Below are 17,544 nucleotides of genomic sequence, written 5' to 3' on the forward strand. Positions count from 1 at the left end.
ATTGAATGAGGCTTAGTTTAGATGTTTACTTACACAGTGCAAAATATTTGTGAAAATTATGTTGTTAGTAAAACGCGCCTAATTGAAGTCTGAACTTGATTTTTCCAATTACAGCTTCCTTCCTCATTTGTGAGTCTTGACTTTCTTATGCTGCAAAAAACGAAGACGGTTAGAAATATATTTTTAAAGATATCTTATTCTAATGTACTAGAAGAAAAATCACAAAGATAAACGTCAGACTCAAAGCACATTTAAATTTGTGGGAGATGCAAAATAAATGCCCCAGAAAAATACATTTTCTTGTGTTGGGCACTGTTCTGGTTGACACACTAAAGATTAACAATGGAGCCCTTTAGTACTATTCTTCTAAAATGAAGCTGAAATGGGCTCAAAGCCCTTTGAAGACACACCTGATGTGGTGGGACACAGACCACACCAGAAGAAGTTTCTTGCTCCAATGTCCCCTCTTGCAAGGGTTTGCTGTAAGAACCTCCACATCACTCTCCACACAGATCACCGAGTAATTCAGACAACAAATATAACGCCTTGTCTTTTATAGTGGATACCAGATCAAGAACTGAAAGTACTGACTCCATCTAAGATCTTACCAGCCGACATAAGCAACACACTTAAAAAACCCAAAGCAGTAGAAATATATAGGAATATATTCAAATTATTCTGATATACTGGGAAGAGATTCAACTCCAAACAGAAGCACTCCTCTTCCTCTGACCATACATCCTCACACTGTGGTCCTGTCCCTCGCTACATTATTTTCCCCCATCACTACCCTGACATATGGAAGAAATGTCCTGTGGCTACCCATGGACAGTCGCTGCTCTTCCCAGGGCTCTCCCACACTTTTCCCTTTATTTTTCCACCTAATTTTTCTAATTCCTACACATGTTGCTGAAGTTCTTCCCTTAGGACCCCAGCAGGGCTGATCCATCATTATAACCCAACACTCAGACTCTGTCTGCTCACCCTGTCGCTCTCCTCCCCTGCAGGTCTCTCCTGCAGCTTTTTATTGACAACTTCAGTTCCCTTTTCCTTCCTAACCTGGTGCTTATTTACAGTCTCTAATTGTAATCCTTCTAAATCACAACTGTGGGTTTGGACTGGCTTTGCTTATTTTTGTTCCTTTCTTTTTTAAACGGATTAAACAACGCCTTTGCAAACAATGTAAGCTTTTTTTCTTGATGAAGTTTTCTGAGTTTTCTTTGAAATTAAATTGAGTTTCTTTTCATATCAGCCCAGATCCAGAACCACATACGCTCTTCCAGATGCATATTCTTTGGATGTATACTCTACCCTTGCTTCTTCTTCTTCTTGAGGAAAATGCAAACAAATAGGTGATATCATTCTGCCAAAAACTGATAATGATGAAAAGTATCAACATCCAATGAAGCAAACGTTGATCCGTCACTTTAGAGGTTGCCAGCTTGTTTTACCTAAAAAACCTCGAGTTTCTGTGTGACGAGGTGATCAATATGGGAGGTTCAGAAGGTATCACTTATTTTTCTATATTTTTTTTTAATGTGCTAAGATTTGTTCCCTAAAGCTCTCAGATCTTATTCCTGAAAGTGCTTTCACACAGTCACCCCCTATGAAGAAGGGATAAGGCTACTGATGTGCCTGCTGTTAGATGAGCTTTGGACATCCTTGAACCACCAGATCCTTAAGCCTACCCCATGTGCAACCCCATTCCAAAGCCAGTGAGACAACCCACCTCTCAGAACTGCTATTCTGGAGACAAACCCCTGTTGCTGAGATATCCCCAGCTGCCTCTCCTGACCACTTCCATTTTATTCTTTTCTTTACTTGTTTTTCCTCCTTAGGTCTAATTTGAAAAAAACCAGGGGTGTGAGAAAGAACAAGAGAAAGGGTCGGGTTCATTAGCAACACCAAAGCTTTGTTGTGACTCTTGGAACAGAAAGCGCATTAAGTGCGGTATTTTTTTTCCTTCTTGGCAACTCATTTTTCCATGCTCAAAATAGGCTCATCTTGTAAACACGGCTTTGTTGAGGCACTAATAATAGCAGTTAAAACTTCTCCCTGTGACAGTAATGGCTGCAAAGATGAACGGCGACATAAAATATTATTTCAAAATTGAAAATACGTTGGCTGTTAACACTTCTTGATAGCTTTTGTTTTGATCTCATCGATTCCACTGGGTTTCAAACTGAAGTCTTTTGTAGAAAACAGAAGTAGAGCACTTCTGGAGCATCCCACACCCTAGGTCTTCCTTCTCTTTGTCCAAGCACTTGTTGTAAGGGAAACTTCGTTATTATGTGCCTGTCACGAGCATTATTTATATAAACAGTCTTGCCATGTTCCTTTGGTAGCTTATCCTGGCTTTTCAAGTGACCGCATTGCTCTTGCCAAATATCCTAAGGGCTACCTGCAGGCTGAGCCGTCTCTAACGACATGGGTGCCAAGTCAACAAGTCACAAGCAACACTTGCTCATTGCCTCTCCCATTTTAGGTTCTTCATTCCAGCCACCACAGAGCCGCAGCCAAAAAAACAACATCAGAAAATACGCCAAGGATCGCATCATGTTTCCAGTCACTGCTCTGAACCCTCAGCAGGAGGGGAAACAGCCCTGAGCATAGAGCCACAGAAATCAAGATGCTTTGGACTGATTTGGCACCAAGCTGTGAGCCAAGATGCGTCTCGCCACTTCGGCCACCAAACAGCTCTGTGTCCTTGGGTTTGCTGCCTGGCACAGGTAAAGCCCGTCTTCCACCTCCGTGCATGGTGCGCTCCGCAGCCACCTGGACCAGCAGCGCTCGCCGAGAGCACTCTGCGGCGTGGAAACAGAAAACAGCCGACTGCACAAAGGTTACAGCAGCCTCTAAATCACCGCAGTAGCTGTGGACTCCTATGCACATGCAATATAAAAGGAAAATATAAATCTGGGTGTTTTGAAATAGGACTGTATTAGTGCCAACAAACTGTTTGCAGACTGGAAGCCTCTGATCCCATTCGGTAGCAGCAGAACCCAGCCTGACATGCAACTCCGAGCAAGTCACATCCATCATGATAAAAGCTCCCTGAACTCAATCTCCTCTTGGCTACGTCTTGTTACACTAATTCATATTTATCTCATTCCTGTGAACTTTACTAACAAATTATTGAGCTGTTCTGAGCTTTGGCAGGTAGCATATAAGCAGCAGTTCATTTGGAAATCTGTTGCTCAGTGAAGTAATTTCTCTCCTCTATTACACGCATCAGGATACATACTGTAAGACATTTATCTCAACACAAGAGATGAGATTTTTTTCGTAAGAAAAGACAGCACACATTCTTGAAAACAATTCCTTCAAATCAGAACTGACTACATGCGAAGGCAATGTTTCTCGCACATTTGGTTTTGCTGGGAGGTTAACAAAGCAAGCCGCTCAAATTCTACACTCTCAGCATCCTTATGAATTTTATTAAAAAAAATATGTCAAATGGATGTGAATTTATATGGTTTTCTTTACCATTCTATTACACTGAGCTGGTCAAACTCTTACCAGGGAAGCTGGAAAAAGAAAGATGTGTGCTGTGAATAATCTTCTACGACATCGTTTCATGTATAGAGGAATTCATCAGCTCTTAGTGACTGATGTTACCCAAAGCCCATCAAACCGAGGAAAGACAGAATTCCTTGGGCTCTGGATAGGGATCTGTACGGCCAGGACAGAGTAGTGTGGTGAGAATAGAGTTGGTATGAGAGGCACAAAAGAAAGAGAGGGGGAAAAGATGGGAAAGATTGGGTGTTTGCTTTTGAAGTTATTACATTTGGGAAGAGACACAGAAGTTTGCAGGTTGGACTTCATGTTGGAAATGGAGACAAAGAGCATCTGCTTAGAACAGGGTTTGAGAATAAAGCTCTTGCTTTAGCCCTGTGTTTGTGGATGCTCACAAACCCTCTCCTAAGATGGGCACACCCGTCTGAAAATAAGCAAGCACCTTATCAGTGCTCCTACTCTTCATCATCAAGACGTGTCTCACAATCTGCCTTTTAGACCATTAACCAAAAATATTCAGTGCCCTTCCATTCATCACTAATGTACCTTAAATATTAGTTACTTTCTCCTGGATGAATGAACATAAACCAGTACATTGCAACTAAGCCATCATTTCTAGCTCTTTTGGTCACTTAAAGCAAGTTGAATAGCCCAAGGCTCTTATTTTCATAATTTTCCCACAACTTGGCCAGTGGATGTGATGAACAGAAAGCCACCTGCAGAGGAAGAAAACCCCATAATTGAGTAATTTTAAGTGCCTCACTAAGACTGTTACAGCTTACTTTGCCGTTCTCCTCCAAGGGAGGATAAATCGATACCTGTCACACAACTTGACAAATAAAGTATCACAAACGAAGGGTTAACCTGAAAAATATTCATGCACTGAAAAGGGAAAGGTGGAGGAGTTTTTCATTGGCACTTGCTTTCCCTGGAACGTCAGTGAGAGGACGGGTCAACATTTGTGAGTGTCATATTGAAAATGTCTTTTATTTACACGCCTTCTCAGAGGTCTCTGAAGAGACTATTTGTGCCCAATGTGCTTATTTATAACAACTTCTGAGTCACTACACGGGTCCTGGAGATGATAAGGACCAGATTCTGTGGTCTGGCTCATATTGAGTTGGAAAGCACGGTAAAGAAGGAAGTGTTTTTTCAGATGTATTCAACAGTGACCAAACTCCGCTCTCACTAAAACAATCAGGATATTAAGCACGGTCTCAGGGCAAGGACAGCAAATCTGCAACGCTGGGAAAATCCCAGCCCCACGCTACAGTGCCTGAGAGATAAAATATGGATTTGTTTGGTCTACTGCATTTATAAATAACAAGGAAGACTTAGATTCTCGGTTACTCAGATTGTAGGAGTTACTCAGGATTTAGAGCAGCCAAGCTTTTCTAAAATATGGTTTTATCTACAGTATTTTTAAGGTTCCACTACCAAACAGAAAACAGCCCTAAAATAGCAATTTCTGCACTGTTTCAGCAAATAGATTATGCTCTACTGATTGCTGGCTAGACAGGAAAAAGACAGCCATACTCTTCTGATTTAGGTGATTCTCCCTCTCCCTTGGTAAGAGCCAACCATTTTTGCTGGTAAAGCCTTAGCAGACATTTTCATTATCCATCACATGTCCATTTTTTTCCCTTAAGAGCTGTTTCATTTGCTTCCACTTTCGCAGTGTTAAGATTTCTTAACCACACCTGTGGAGTATAATTCTGCGTTTTCAAGTCTGGAGACAGCACTTCCCACTCAGCGGTCCATAGAGCACCGCAAACTCATTCTGTTTGTATTCTTTTATATCAAAGAAACAATGGGAATTGTGTATTTGCCAAATAGACCCAAATCAGCTAATGAAAACGTGTAAACAAAAATACATCCTCCTAGGTTAAATGTTTTATCCTATGACCTTTTTTTAAACTGGTCTGACCATCCTCATTGCCTGTGAGGTGACAAATCAATTCTTCTGTTGTTAAATAACAGCAGTCTACAGATAAATTGTCTTTGTAGCACTATGTTTTAGACTCGAGGACACAAAACATATGAAAGTGGGTTCTGCGCGTGGTTATCCGGAGCCTGTCATCAGTCAAGCTGCATGAATGGAAGTGCAAAGAGGAGCAGCTCTGAATGGCAATTTGGGATAGATAAATCAAAGAGCTCCCACTTCATGGGACACAAATGAGTCAGAGATAAAGTGGAAGGCGGAAAGAAATAAACATGCACTAAATTCAGTCAGAATTCGCTTGTCACACACAAATGTGTTTTCTGTGGTGTGTTGGACACAAATGAAAGTATTGTACACCTGCATGGAAAAAATACTTTGCTGAGGTAATTGATTTCTCAATTCTTATCAAGGGCTATCAGCAGACAAAATGCAACACTTAGAATTAACCTTTAGTCATGAGCAGAAACAGTCACGTAAGTTAAATGAGGTATCTGATTGCAGTTACCCACTACTCTGATATAGGCCAACCACTTCTGAACCTTGGTCTCACAGATGAGCCACAATTCTCACACATTCAGAACAAGCATAAAAGGGTGAGATGTAGACCACATATAATGTGTTTGGAGAGCCACAGTATAGCACTTATAGCTGGTATGCATGTACCATTATGTTCGCAGTGTTCATTTGGGCTTTACAAGCAATGTTCTGAAGATGAGCACACATATCAAGTGGGGGATTATTCATGGAATTAAAATCCAGGAAAAAAAAATGATTGCACAGCTCTATAACAGAACTGAGGTTTATTTCACAGCGATCTCCACTTTTACCTCATTTATCCATATCTCAAAACAATACTTTAAATGCATTAATTTTATATGACACAGAAGACTGTATATTACCTTTGCTATGTCCTCCTGGAATGCCACCAAGTTCAAGTACGATATATTGACCAGGTCTGGACCATAGACAACAGTTATCATTCGATTTTCCAGTCGACCTCCTATGTTCCCAGCATCCAAAAGTTCGCGTAGTTTTGGATCCTGCAGGTAAACACATTACAAAATGGTTAAAAATCTTCTGCAACTACTTATACTAAAAGAGGTGATTTTTTTTTTTGCAAATACTTCAAAACTTGTGTTATTTTGAACAGTCTAAGCATGAAGACATTACATTCTAATCTGGTTAATTATTCATTAAAATATTTAAAGTTATTAACTCAGAATAAAAAGAAAATCGCTACTGTAAATCCTTTAAAGCCTGTGAGCTCTGTATTGGCACAGTACAGAGTCAAAGCTGTTCAGCTGATGGCGGCACATTCCTATTCTCGGTTATTTTGCCTCAGAATTTAAGCATAAACTGTTTTGCTTATCAAATTAACACAATCTGTCCAAAGGCTACTGGTCTCGGCAGAGAGATTCTCTACGATTTCAATGGATTTTAGATAAAGCTCAAAATGAGAACTTCATTTTGCCCAAGGAATTGAGAAGACTGGAGATAACTGTCTTAATATCTATGAAATGAATAATACTTAACAGTAATGCCACCCTCTTTCTTCACGCCTGAAAAGCCATGTATTACTGAAATTGTAAATATATTCAAATTATATTTAGTTTTTAGTCTTTTTTTTTTTTTTTCCAGGTTTATATCCAAAATAGAAACCACTACATAACATTTCTGTGAAGGAATGATATATTCAATGATTTTTATCAGCTATTAATAGCCTGATCTTCAGGTTATTTTGTAACTCTGCTAGTTTCTAGGAGGCTGCAGCATTCCCAAGAAATGTACTTGGTGGTTTTCAAACAGAGAAAACTGCTTGGTCCTTGGCCTCAAGATGATGTTTAGAAAGGCAAAGAGGGAGGACAAGAAGCCCCGCATGACTGGATTCAATCCTTTGAATAAGGCTGGTATAATTTGAAAGCTCAGATTTCCCAAAAGGTAAGATTTTTCAGTCGGCTACAAATACTAAAAAAGAGTATTGCTATAAGATGTCAGATTCTGTGTAGAGATTAAATGATTTCAACACTGATGCAAACATACGCTGCCATTTACGTTTCACTCTCACACGAACCTTTTCCCTCCATTGGCTGCATATGTTCAGTGTTTACGGCACTTCTGAATATTTAATAACTTTGGAAAAATAATCTCAGTCTCCACCAACTGATTCAAATTTAACTTAGTGTAACAGGATAATAAGTTTCAAATGATTAAAAGGGCCATTTTTCATCAATTTGAAAGGAAAACCTATATGGATGAGACCTCAATCTATGATAAAAGGCATCTTCTGATTGATATCAGATCTGCTTGTAGGAAATGGAGCTCTGCATATGTTCACCATACACTTCACAAGGTTTAGGAGAGCATTTTGAAATATGGCATATGAACTGGGAAGAAACTACAAGGTTGTCTATAATAAAATGCTGAGGCTCATTAAATACTGGGTATGATGGCAAGTGTTGCAGGAAAACAGACAGAATAATCCCATTTGAGGGTTCTGTAAAGAAGGAATTAGACTGTGCTCTGAGACAAAGAAGATTTCATGGGTAAAATACTTAATGACAGGCTTTCACATAAGAGAAAAACAGAAGAGGGATATAAAAATAGTAGTTGCATTCCAGGGATAAGGATCTGAAGGAGAAAGATAGAGAAATTGGATAATTCACATCTAGGAGAAAAGCTGCAGAAATGCCCTAAAGATGCCAAGTCAGTGATGGTGTATTACTAGATGGGCTCCTTTCTCTTTTATTTACAGGCTGAATGTTACAAAGCTTTGTTTAATTGCTCTGGAAGATGAGAACTCATCTGCTTTTTACTCTCTACCGTTTCAAACTCGAAATCAGACTGATAAATGCTTTTGCTAAAGGGCCTGTCTGGGAAGAGCATCCTTCTTTCTGAACTCAACCCAAACTGCATTGTCTATATGGTTTTATCCTCTTTCACAGATTTGTCTTTCCTTTCTGCCTTTCCCTGGCTGAACCCCTTGCTCGCAGTTTCACTCTTGGTGATGAACTGCAATCATATCAACAAAAGAAGAACGATGATCACCTTTTTGCTTCATAATTATACTCAACTATAGGATGACTTATGATGGATCATACACTGGTTAGTCTGTGATATGAATTAGCCATGCATCACAGAATTAAAAAAAAGAGACATATTGAAACAAGGTGTCTTTTTCAAAGCAAATTCATGAAAAGAGAAGTTGTCTGGGACTGGCTCAGTAAGGTTTTTACAAGTGCAAAGTGGCCTATCAGGCAATGTATTAATTTGGTCTTCCAAACCATGGGATTTTTCTCCAGGTTTTAAGGTAAGAAATTAGGCAGATCATCCTCTTTGGGTTGCTGGGTTTGGAGGAGTAAAATGTTGAATTCGTCTCTCCTGTTTAAGACTTGTCCAACAAGCCTAAAGAACAGTCCCTTACAGCAATACAGTATCTGGCTGCCACTCAGCACCTATTATTTTATAAAGGGCATTCACTGAGTATCTTGGGCTATCTCAGTGTAACCTGCAACATGCTCCACACATCTAAAAATATATATTTTTATTATAAATTCAGTGAAAGAGAATATTTTTGATACTAACAGGATTCACGCCCTTTTTGATCCCTGACACAGGTGTATTTGCCCTTTAAGGGTGACAGCTGCATTGCCACTTGTCAGTGACAACGTAGCCCTTAGCTGATTGATATAGGTCATTTATTTGGTCCTTAGGTCTAAGTTCTCAAACTTAGACACCAAAGCACTCTGTCAGCTCTTTGTATTCCTCATAAACAGCTCTGCCCCCTTATTACTGCACTTAGCTGGAAACACCACTAAAGAGCTGAGCAAAACATCTTTTATCAAAATCTTGAGGACTATGGAAGCTCTATGAATCAAAGCCCTTTTTAAAATCTCAGCAAATTTCCCTGTGGAGATGATAGGAAAGCACATGGAGAAAAAAACAAGCAGCAAGACCAAATTTAGCTTCTTTTATGTAAATCGGATTATTTCCATTTTGATAATTCCATTTTGAGGAACGAGACAAAGTCTGCTGCTGTTTGGTGCTGCATTTGATAGACTGGCTCACAAGTAGACAGATTGGCTTTTGGTGTAAGCTTTTGCCAGAAGAATTATGCCTACTGAATATCAATTATAGTAATCTTTTAAACACCTGAACTACTGAAGCTCTGTGATGTTAGGAACACATCCATGGGATGCTCAATAAACAGCTATTGACAGCATCCATGTAACTCAAAGCTCCTTTTGTAACAGAATGATTTATTAAGTCTGTTTCAATGTTGTCTGGCAAAGCAGCATCCTTTTGCCTCTTTTACTCAGAAGATCTAGGTGGCAGGTTGATTTTTCCCTTCCAGTAAAGTCCAGCAAGAGCTTCAGCTCAAGGACTTGTCCTAAAACCAAGTGGGAAAGCCAGTGTTTGTGATGGGACAACTCTGTGGTTAAAAGGCTGATAGATTCCCAAAGAGAGACACAAATTGTGAGCAGGCAAATACAGAGGAGGTGACAAGGATGATACTGACCGCACAAACAGCTTTAGAGTCCCTTAAAAATTAAGATGAACCATGTCCAGTTGTGGGAAGAGGACTATCTGCTCATTTGGTAACAATCCGTCCCTATTCGGTGCTGTTGTCTTGAGAAAACTACCCAAAGAATATATACCTTAAATCAATCCAAAACAAAATTAGCCCAAAACACACACACAAATAAAAGCTTATGGAATTCCTACAACATGAATGAACAAATGCTGAATAATCATGTTTTGTTAGTAACCAAGATCCTGTAGACAGGCAGATAAAAAGATTTCAATCAGACTCCCAAAACTTATTCCTGTTCTATTTTACATTATTTTTTTGTGATTTTCAGTGAAAGGAAACTTTAAAAGACTCTTCAGCCAAATTAATGACAATCTCCATGAAGACTAATTTCAGCTGTGGTTGATGATACTAAAATACAGCTCTCAACACTTATTAATAAATTCCAATTAAGGCATGCTCTGCACATTACAATAAATGCTGTAACATCTTTTAATAGCATCCCCATCTCTTTAAACTTTTCTCTGAAAATGTGCAACACATCAGCGGTCTGTGAAAATTTTCTTATCCTTTAATACACTGCCATAAATGTGTGTTTATATATATATATGTAAAAGGCTGCTGTGCGGTTCAGTAAAACTCTGATTTAAACTTATCTAGGAGCAGCAGCTCAGCCGAGGTTCCACCTCAGATGTAACGCGCCGCCTTTTGTTACTTCTCCAAGCTGCAGCACCATCTCAAGAGCAGCCACCTCCCACCCCAGACCTACGTTACATGTAAAACAATCTGTCCAATGCTAAAGATTTTCCATGGGTTTTAATCATTACAATGTGATGGCCAAACTGGGTGGTTATCAAAAAACTCAGACAGAACTTCTAGGCTGACAGAACAGTTGTGCAATTAGAGGGTTTTGGTTTTTGCTGTTTGAAGATTGTAATTCATAAAGCAAAAACATCTAATGGAGTTATTACATACTACACTACATGTATAGAGTACATACAGTGTGTACTATATTATCTAAACAACACTCCTGTGCAAGCAGAATGTCACCCACTCCCTGCCCCAAATATCTAGCAACTGAAATCATTTTCTCATACATTTCATATAGTGAAACGTTGTCTTTAAGATGACGAATACTTGAGTCCTACTGAATCTATAGGTATAAAATTGGGTCCCAAAGCCTCCAAAAAGTAGATTTTAAAAAAACAAACCCAAAGCAAACTTCAAACAAGCCACAAAAAAGGAACCCCCAAACAAACCCCCACCAAACTCTACACACAAACTCATTTTTATCAGCTACTTTCATTATTTGTGTCAAGCTAACCTGCAATTTCCAAATGCTTTCTGTTGGTAGTACTAAAAATATGCCATACTCCTTACTTTAAAACACTATATTTAATGAAGCTAAAGTTTCTTTCAGTAAAGCAGGGCTGGACAGAACTGTACATTTTGTTGTAGATTTCAAAACTACATTCCATAGCTACACGGATACTTCAGAATTCCCAGAACTCTATATCACAATCCAAATTGTTATATTGTATTTGTGTCCTGATAACTTCAAGACTGGAGAGGTCAGAAAAATGGGCAACAGAATTTTGTCTTAGTTCCTTGCTCATCAGAATAAGATTTCAAAGCATTCAAAATGGGATTTATATTTTTATCACTCTTTATGTGTCCTAGGAGAAGGAGGGAAAAGAAGGGTAATTAGATAGTTAGATATACAAAGAGTTTTCCAGGAAAACACTCAAGTTTGTGCTTAAATTAAACAAAGAACCTCGTTAAAACAGGCCCTTCCATTGTGACTCTGTCGAAAGCAAAACTCCCACAGATTTTCCTCAAATAGAGCAAAGTCTTATCTTCAGGAGTGCCTTATCACAGAGTGTTTATCAACAAAAATGTATATATACACACATATAGCATACACATCTAATATATTTGACCCAGCTTTCAAAATATGAGATCTTAACTCTTCAAGCACCAGTTAAGTTGCTGTTGTAGGGGCAGCATAAATAAATACTGTCTCTAAATCAGCCCACTTACCCCCATGGACTTTAGGACACAGGACTTCAGCAGCTCCGCTGACCTTATCCAGCTAAACTCCACAGAGCAAACTGCCCAGCACAGAACACCAAATAAAGGTAGGAATTGCTTCCTAATACTCTGTTGAAGTGATTTTGTACCACCTGTGGTAGCTACAGCACACAGTTCTGGCCTGCAAGACTTCTTGGGTCCATGATGATAGTTAAGAGTTGAGTCTTTGTCTCTCCAGGTTAAGTGTCTCATCTTGTCCAGCCACTGCATCTGTACCAACAGCCACACAACAAGTGAAGGGCCTCTCTAGGCTGGTATTTCCCCACCTGTGTCACAGCAGAATAAATTACCCACCTGTGCTAGTGAGCACACGAGGTGCAGGTGCAAGCGGTTTACTGGAGAAGTCTGACTGCTGGAGGTGAGACGACCCCACCACAAGTGTCCTGTCCCACCCCTAATCCTTCCTTGCAAAGAGACCACCACTCTGCACCATCTCTTGAGCTGCTATGAAGCATTATGGTGCACTGGTGTGGCCCTCAGCAACGAAATGTTCTTGCTAACTGGATTAAAGTCACTGTTAAGAATCTCAACACAGATTTCAGAGCTGGTTCAACCACCCCTTCTGCCACACATCACCTAGCAACAGCACAGGACTAAGAATGTCCCATCAAGTGGATTGATAGACTCATCCTTCAAAGAAATGCATCTTTATTCTCTCTCCTTCCTTTGTTGAGACCAAAGTCAAAACTATCAATAGTTTATCTTTCAGCAATCCCTTTCACTGATTAAAGAGAATGTCCATACATGGGAATCACACCTACAAAACTCAATGACAGGATTTTGTCTGTCTTCCCTAATGACAATCATGTGAAACGAATATACTCCAATTACTACATCAAAGATACTCAAAACAGTGTTCTCTCTTTTCTATTATTACACAGAATTCACAGGAAGTTTGATATTTAAAGATATTCATTTATATCACCAAGCCACTCTTAGCAAGTCCAATACAGATAAACCTGCACTATGGTTTTTAATACAAATATATCTTCATGCATTTCACAAAAGTGTATCAAATCAATATTTGTAAATACTTCTTCTGTGAAATTTGTTCTCATTTCTAGGGTTTCAGAATGGATTCCAAATTTTGCATAGTATCACCATAGCGACCTATGCACAGAAATAGAGCCAACATTTGTTTAAACCCCTGAGTCTCCAGTAAACCATTTTTGTGCACACGGAGTCAGTGTGTACAAACACAAAGGATGTTTCTTAAAAAATATCTGTCAATAATCTCAACTGGTCTTAAATTGACCATCTGCTCAGTTAACACAGAGGAATATTTCTAGACTATAAGACAGTGTTAGGTAAAAGGAGTCAGAAATGCTTTAGGTAGAGAAGAAGGAGCTCAGAGACACCCGCGGCCTTCTAGGCCCGAACTTGCCTGGTCTCTGCAGCAATACCCAATGCCTCAGACTAAAATCCAAGGGGCTTTCTTCCCACAGAAATTACCAGGGATAAAAGGATACCGTAAATCGTACACCAAACAGTCAGTCCCGATTAACTCTCTCTGCGAAACGCTTATTCCAGACCAACAATTGCTTCTCCCGAAACAGCCTAATCCAATTCCATGCTTGAATTGAGAACATCAATACATCCACTTTACCAGGAACAGCAGATGAAAAATAATAAAGCTACCTCTTTTTCTATGAAGTAAAACTTTTGAGGAAGAGAGAATATGTGCCGGCGGATAGTATACTTTTCTTTGGTAGAGAAATAAGAGGTAAGCACACTTACATCTGTACAAATTATATTTAACTTTGGAAAGGACCGTGTCGATACTCATTTCCAAATATAATTCTAACTCTGAGTTCCAAAAATGTGGGATGAATTCAGAGATTCCATGTTGACTTTCTGCAATAAGCAGAGTTTGAAACGTGGACTATTTAGAAACATAATAATATTAATTAGTATTTTGAGAATACTTATGAACATCCCCTGACTTTTTCTTTTTAGGTTCACGGTATCTAAATTTTAAATGGGTTGCAAGACTGTGTTCTAACAAAAAACAAGGGACAGTATAACTATCAAAGTAAAAACAGACCAAATGTGGTATTTTTCAGTCCTTTTGAATGTGGTTGTGACTAACAGGAAAGTGCTCTCTATCTCACAGTGTACATCTTCATTTAAATGACAACTTTAAAAAGGTGAAATACCTAGAAGCTACAACCATGCACAATCTTCCTCTGGATGTTTTTTTACTCACTAACATTTTTACCAATTTGTATTAGCTGCAGACGGTTCATTATTTTAAAACTGACCTTTTAGCACACACATTTCCTTTCACTGCCTTTCCTTGAGATTTTCTTCAATAGAATTTTAAAGGAAGAGATGGAAGAGATAGCACAGAAAAGAACCTTCTCTCATTTTCATGTTCCTTCTGTTAACTCATTTTCTTTGGTCTGTGTGAGACTACTGGAACTATAAAAAGTCTTAGAATGAAATTATTTCTACAGCAGGTCACACAGCACGTAAGGGCAGGAGTAGCTGGAACAGCAGCTTAATTTTCACTTATCTATAAATCTCGTATGCATTGTTCTTTCAATTCTGAATTACTGCGTGGAGTTATTTTAACGAGGTTACTTCAGAGGTTGAGGTACAATCAGCTATTCATTTATACATCATTAGTAAAAATCCAAGATGCCCAGAATGAGATGAATGAGAAGTACTGCATGAATACCCACTATACTTTCTGGAGTGCGCGACAAGGGCTGGAGTACGCTAACTTGCATTTTAATGCATTTTTTTAGCTGGAAATACATACATCCAGACAGGCTGTAATGCTGAATGCACCAGCTACCCACCCTGTGTAAAAATAGCAGATGAAACACAGAAAGCTATAACTGAAAACATCTGACTAACGAGCTGTTTATTATTCCAACATTTCAGTCACACTCATCAGGAGAAAAAAAAAAGGAAAAAAATATATATCCTGCTTGGCAAAGCCAGCATTATTTTGTTCTGTCTCACCTGTTTGTGAGACGTTTGCCTATAATTTTTTTGAATTACAAAGTCATGTGGGATGCTTACTCGTAAAGGCTCCAATTTACCTGATTTTAATTATTGCAAACACTCACTATTCCCATTACCTTCAAGTATTTAATTCTAGGAAACTCATTCGCAGTAGAGCAAAGAAAAATCAATGACTTCAACAGTCACCATTTTTTCCTTCTTGGACCATACCAGATACTCAGCTCCCGCAAATCAGACCTCGGGCTTCCAACAGACTCTTCATGGCACTTCTATTTAACTGCTGGCTGCCAAGGACAAGTTCCTGCGCACTGTCACTTGTCAAGAAAACCTTCACTACATCTTATTACATATCAGCAACAATAATTCCGCAGTAGAAATAGCCACATGGCAAAATCATACAGCAGATGCCACTGCTTTGGATGGTGAAGTTAAGAAAGTAATGTATAATGAAAAAGTTGGTTGGCTTTAGTTTACTCCAGAGAGGATGATCTTCTGTGTGTATATTTTAACTTTTTATATAACAAAAAAAAAAGACTACAAAAAGATTCATGTTCTAAAAGACAACACAACTACTGAAAAAAAACACAGTGCAATCTACAAGGAGTATGAGTAAGAACCAGAAATATGGGGGGTTTTGGCTGAGGAGAGAAAACAATGAATAAATGCAGAAACTGAATTTGGGTGGTTGTATGACAGATTAATTTTACTACCTGTGAAAGAACAGGAAACACGTTCAGTCATTGCTAGGAAAAGAACATGCAGACACCAATGTCTTTGGCAAGCAGCTGCAGAGAGAAGCAATTCTTCAAGGGGTGCCATGGACATTATTTTAAACAGTTGGTTTTGTACTCTATGGTTTTGAGAAATAATTGATGAAGGGGATATAAAAAGGGTGGCTGGATCGATCTGAGATCAGACTCAAAGAAGAACAAAACACATCAACTCAATGAACAGTCCTAAAGGAAATCCTGAGTCCTACATACTTGTGAGCAGCCAAACAATGTGAGAATGCAAGAGGAGGATGATGGAAAATCAGCACAAGAAAGTGATGAAAACGGTCACAAAATAAAATAGAGTATATGGCATGAGGTCCACACGAAGGAAAACCCAGATGTGGACCTTCGGTGCACTGAGCAACTTTTGCATCTGAATTATTCGTGTTATAGAACCAAAATTCACTCATAAATAAGTGTCTTTGCCCATGCATCTGCAGATATGGAGTATGAACACAACCACTTTTAGAGGGAGTATCAGCAGGAACACCCAGCTTCATCCTTCAAGCTTCTCCATTTCTTTTAGTTTTTCTTATAGTCCATGGGAAAACCACCAGGGGCGACAGTTGTTCGCCTTTAAAAAGCAGACAATACTCAGTGAACACATCTTCCGCTAAAAGCTCAACTGCATCCTTCATATCCACCAACAGCTCTTTCATACCGTGGAAATAACTAAACGGCACTTTGGGAAAGTGTGAGGTGCCAAAGGGGATTTGCCACCTGCAAACCTCGCATCATTTTGTGAACTTTGAAACGCCTTGTATAAGCACAAGTGGTGGGTGATGCGCTAACATGAAGAGAGAACTGGAATTCTGCACTAACCTCCTCAGCAGCTCTCCTCACTTCCAAGAGGTTAACCCGCATCTGCACCAGTTGAGAAAGGGTAAAAATTGGCAGGAGTTTAACAGTTATTCATTATTTTTAAACACGCCTTGTACAAACCACGGCAGCTTGCACAGAATTCTATTTCTCTCATTTAGAAGGTGGATCAGCACTTCTCTTCCTAATATCACTTGCTAAGTGCCAGAGAGACTTCTAGTTATCCAAGAATTTAATGAACTACATCCAACAATTTAAGGCTGTTTCATTTAGATAAGAGGCTTTTCAACTTAAAGGATAAAACAGCCTTCAAGGCCGTGGAAAATAAAACACATTTCAGCGTGTATAAACTACCCAAGCAGTTAGTTAATTCTAAAAATCACATTTTAGCTGGGGGAAGTGGAGAAAATAGGCTGGAAAGTCCTGCAAAAACCTAAGGCCATGCTTTGCTCTCCCTCTTTGCTGTTTTCCCCCAGGATCCCCAGTGGAGCATTTGACTGAGCAAAACTTTGTACTCCAGGGTCTGACCAAAATATTTCTGAAAGGTTACGAAGTCCAATGCTTTTTGAAAAGGGAATTAAAAATATTTTGTGCACTGAGGATTATGGCACCGAGGGTACACTTTATCCACTTGGATCCTTTCCAGTGCATCCGTGGAAAAACAAATAGTTACAATGCACGCAATTTGGAAAGGAATATTCTGTAAATATGAGAATATCCTACATGGCACTTCCCCAAAACAGCATCACTTGACACTATGGGTTTTAAAGTATAGTTTGCATAAAGATGTATCTTAAGTGGGCACTAACTTCAAGACATCATTGAATAGTTTCTCTAAAATACATCTCTTGTTGGAGCCAGATTTGCAGCTATTTTAAAACAGTGGCCTGTTGCTTATGCAG

General features: G+C 39.1%; 1 protein-coding gene across 1 annotated transcript in view; it reads right to left on the bottom strand.

Annotated features, from left to right (window-relative positions):
- The window catches only part of PLCB1 (phospholipase C beta 1), a gene marked incomplete at its 3' end in the record, with an annotated part of 356,829 nt that overhangs the window by 141,748 nt on the left and 197,537 nt on the right, over positions 1–17,544 (bottom strand). The window contains exon 4 of the mRNA XM_080341590.1: positions 6,358–6,498. Coding sequence (XP_080197716.1) covers positions 6,358–6,498 — 141 coding nt within the window. The remainder of the gene's footprint in view (positions 1–6,357; positions 6,499–17,544) is intronic.

This window comes from Nesoenas mayeri, assembly GCF_963082525.1.
Source record: "Nesoenas mayeri genome assembly, chromosome: 3".
Classification (NCBI taxonomy): domain Eukaryota; kingdom Metazoa; phylum Chordata; class Aves; order Columbiformes; family Columbidae; genus Nesoenas; species Nesoenas mayeri.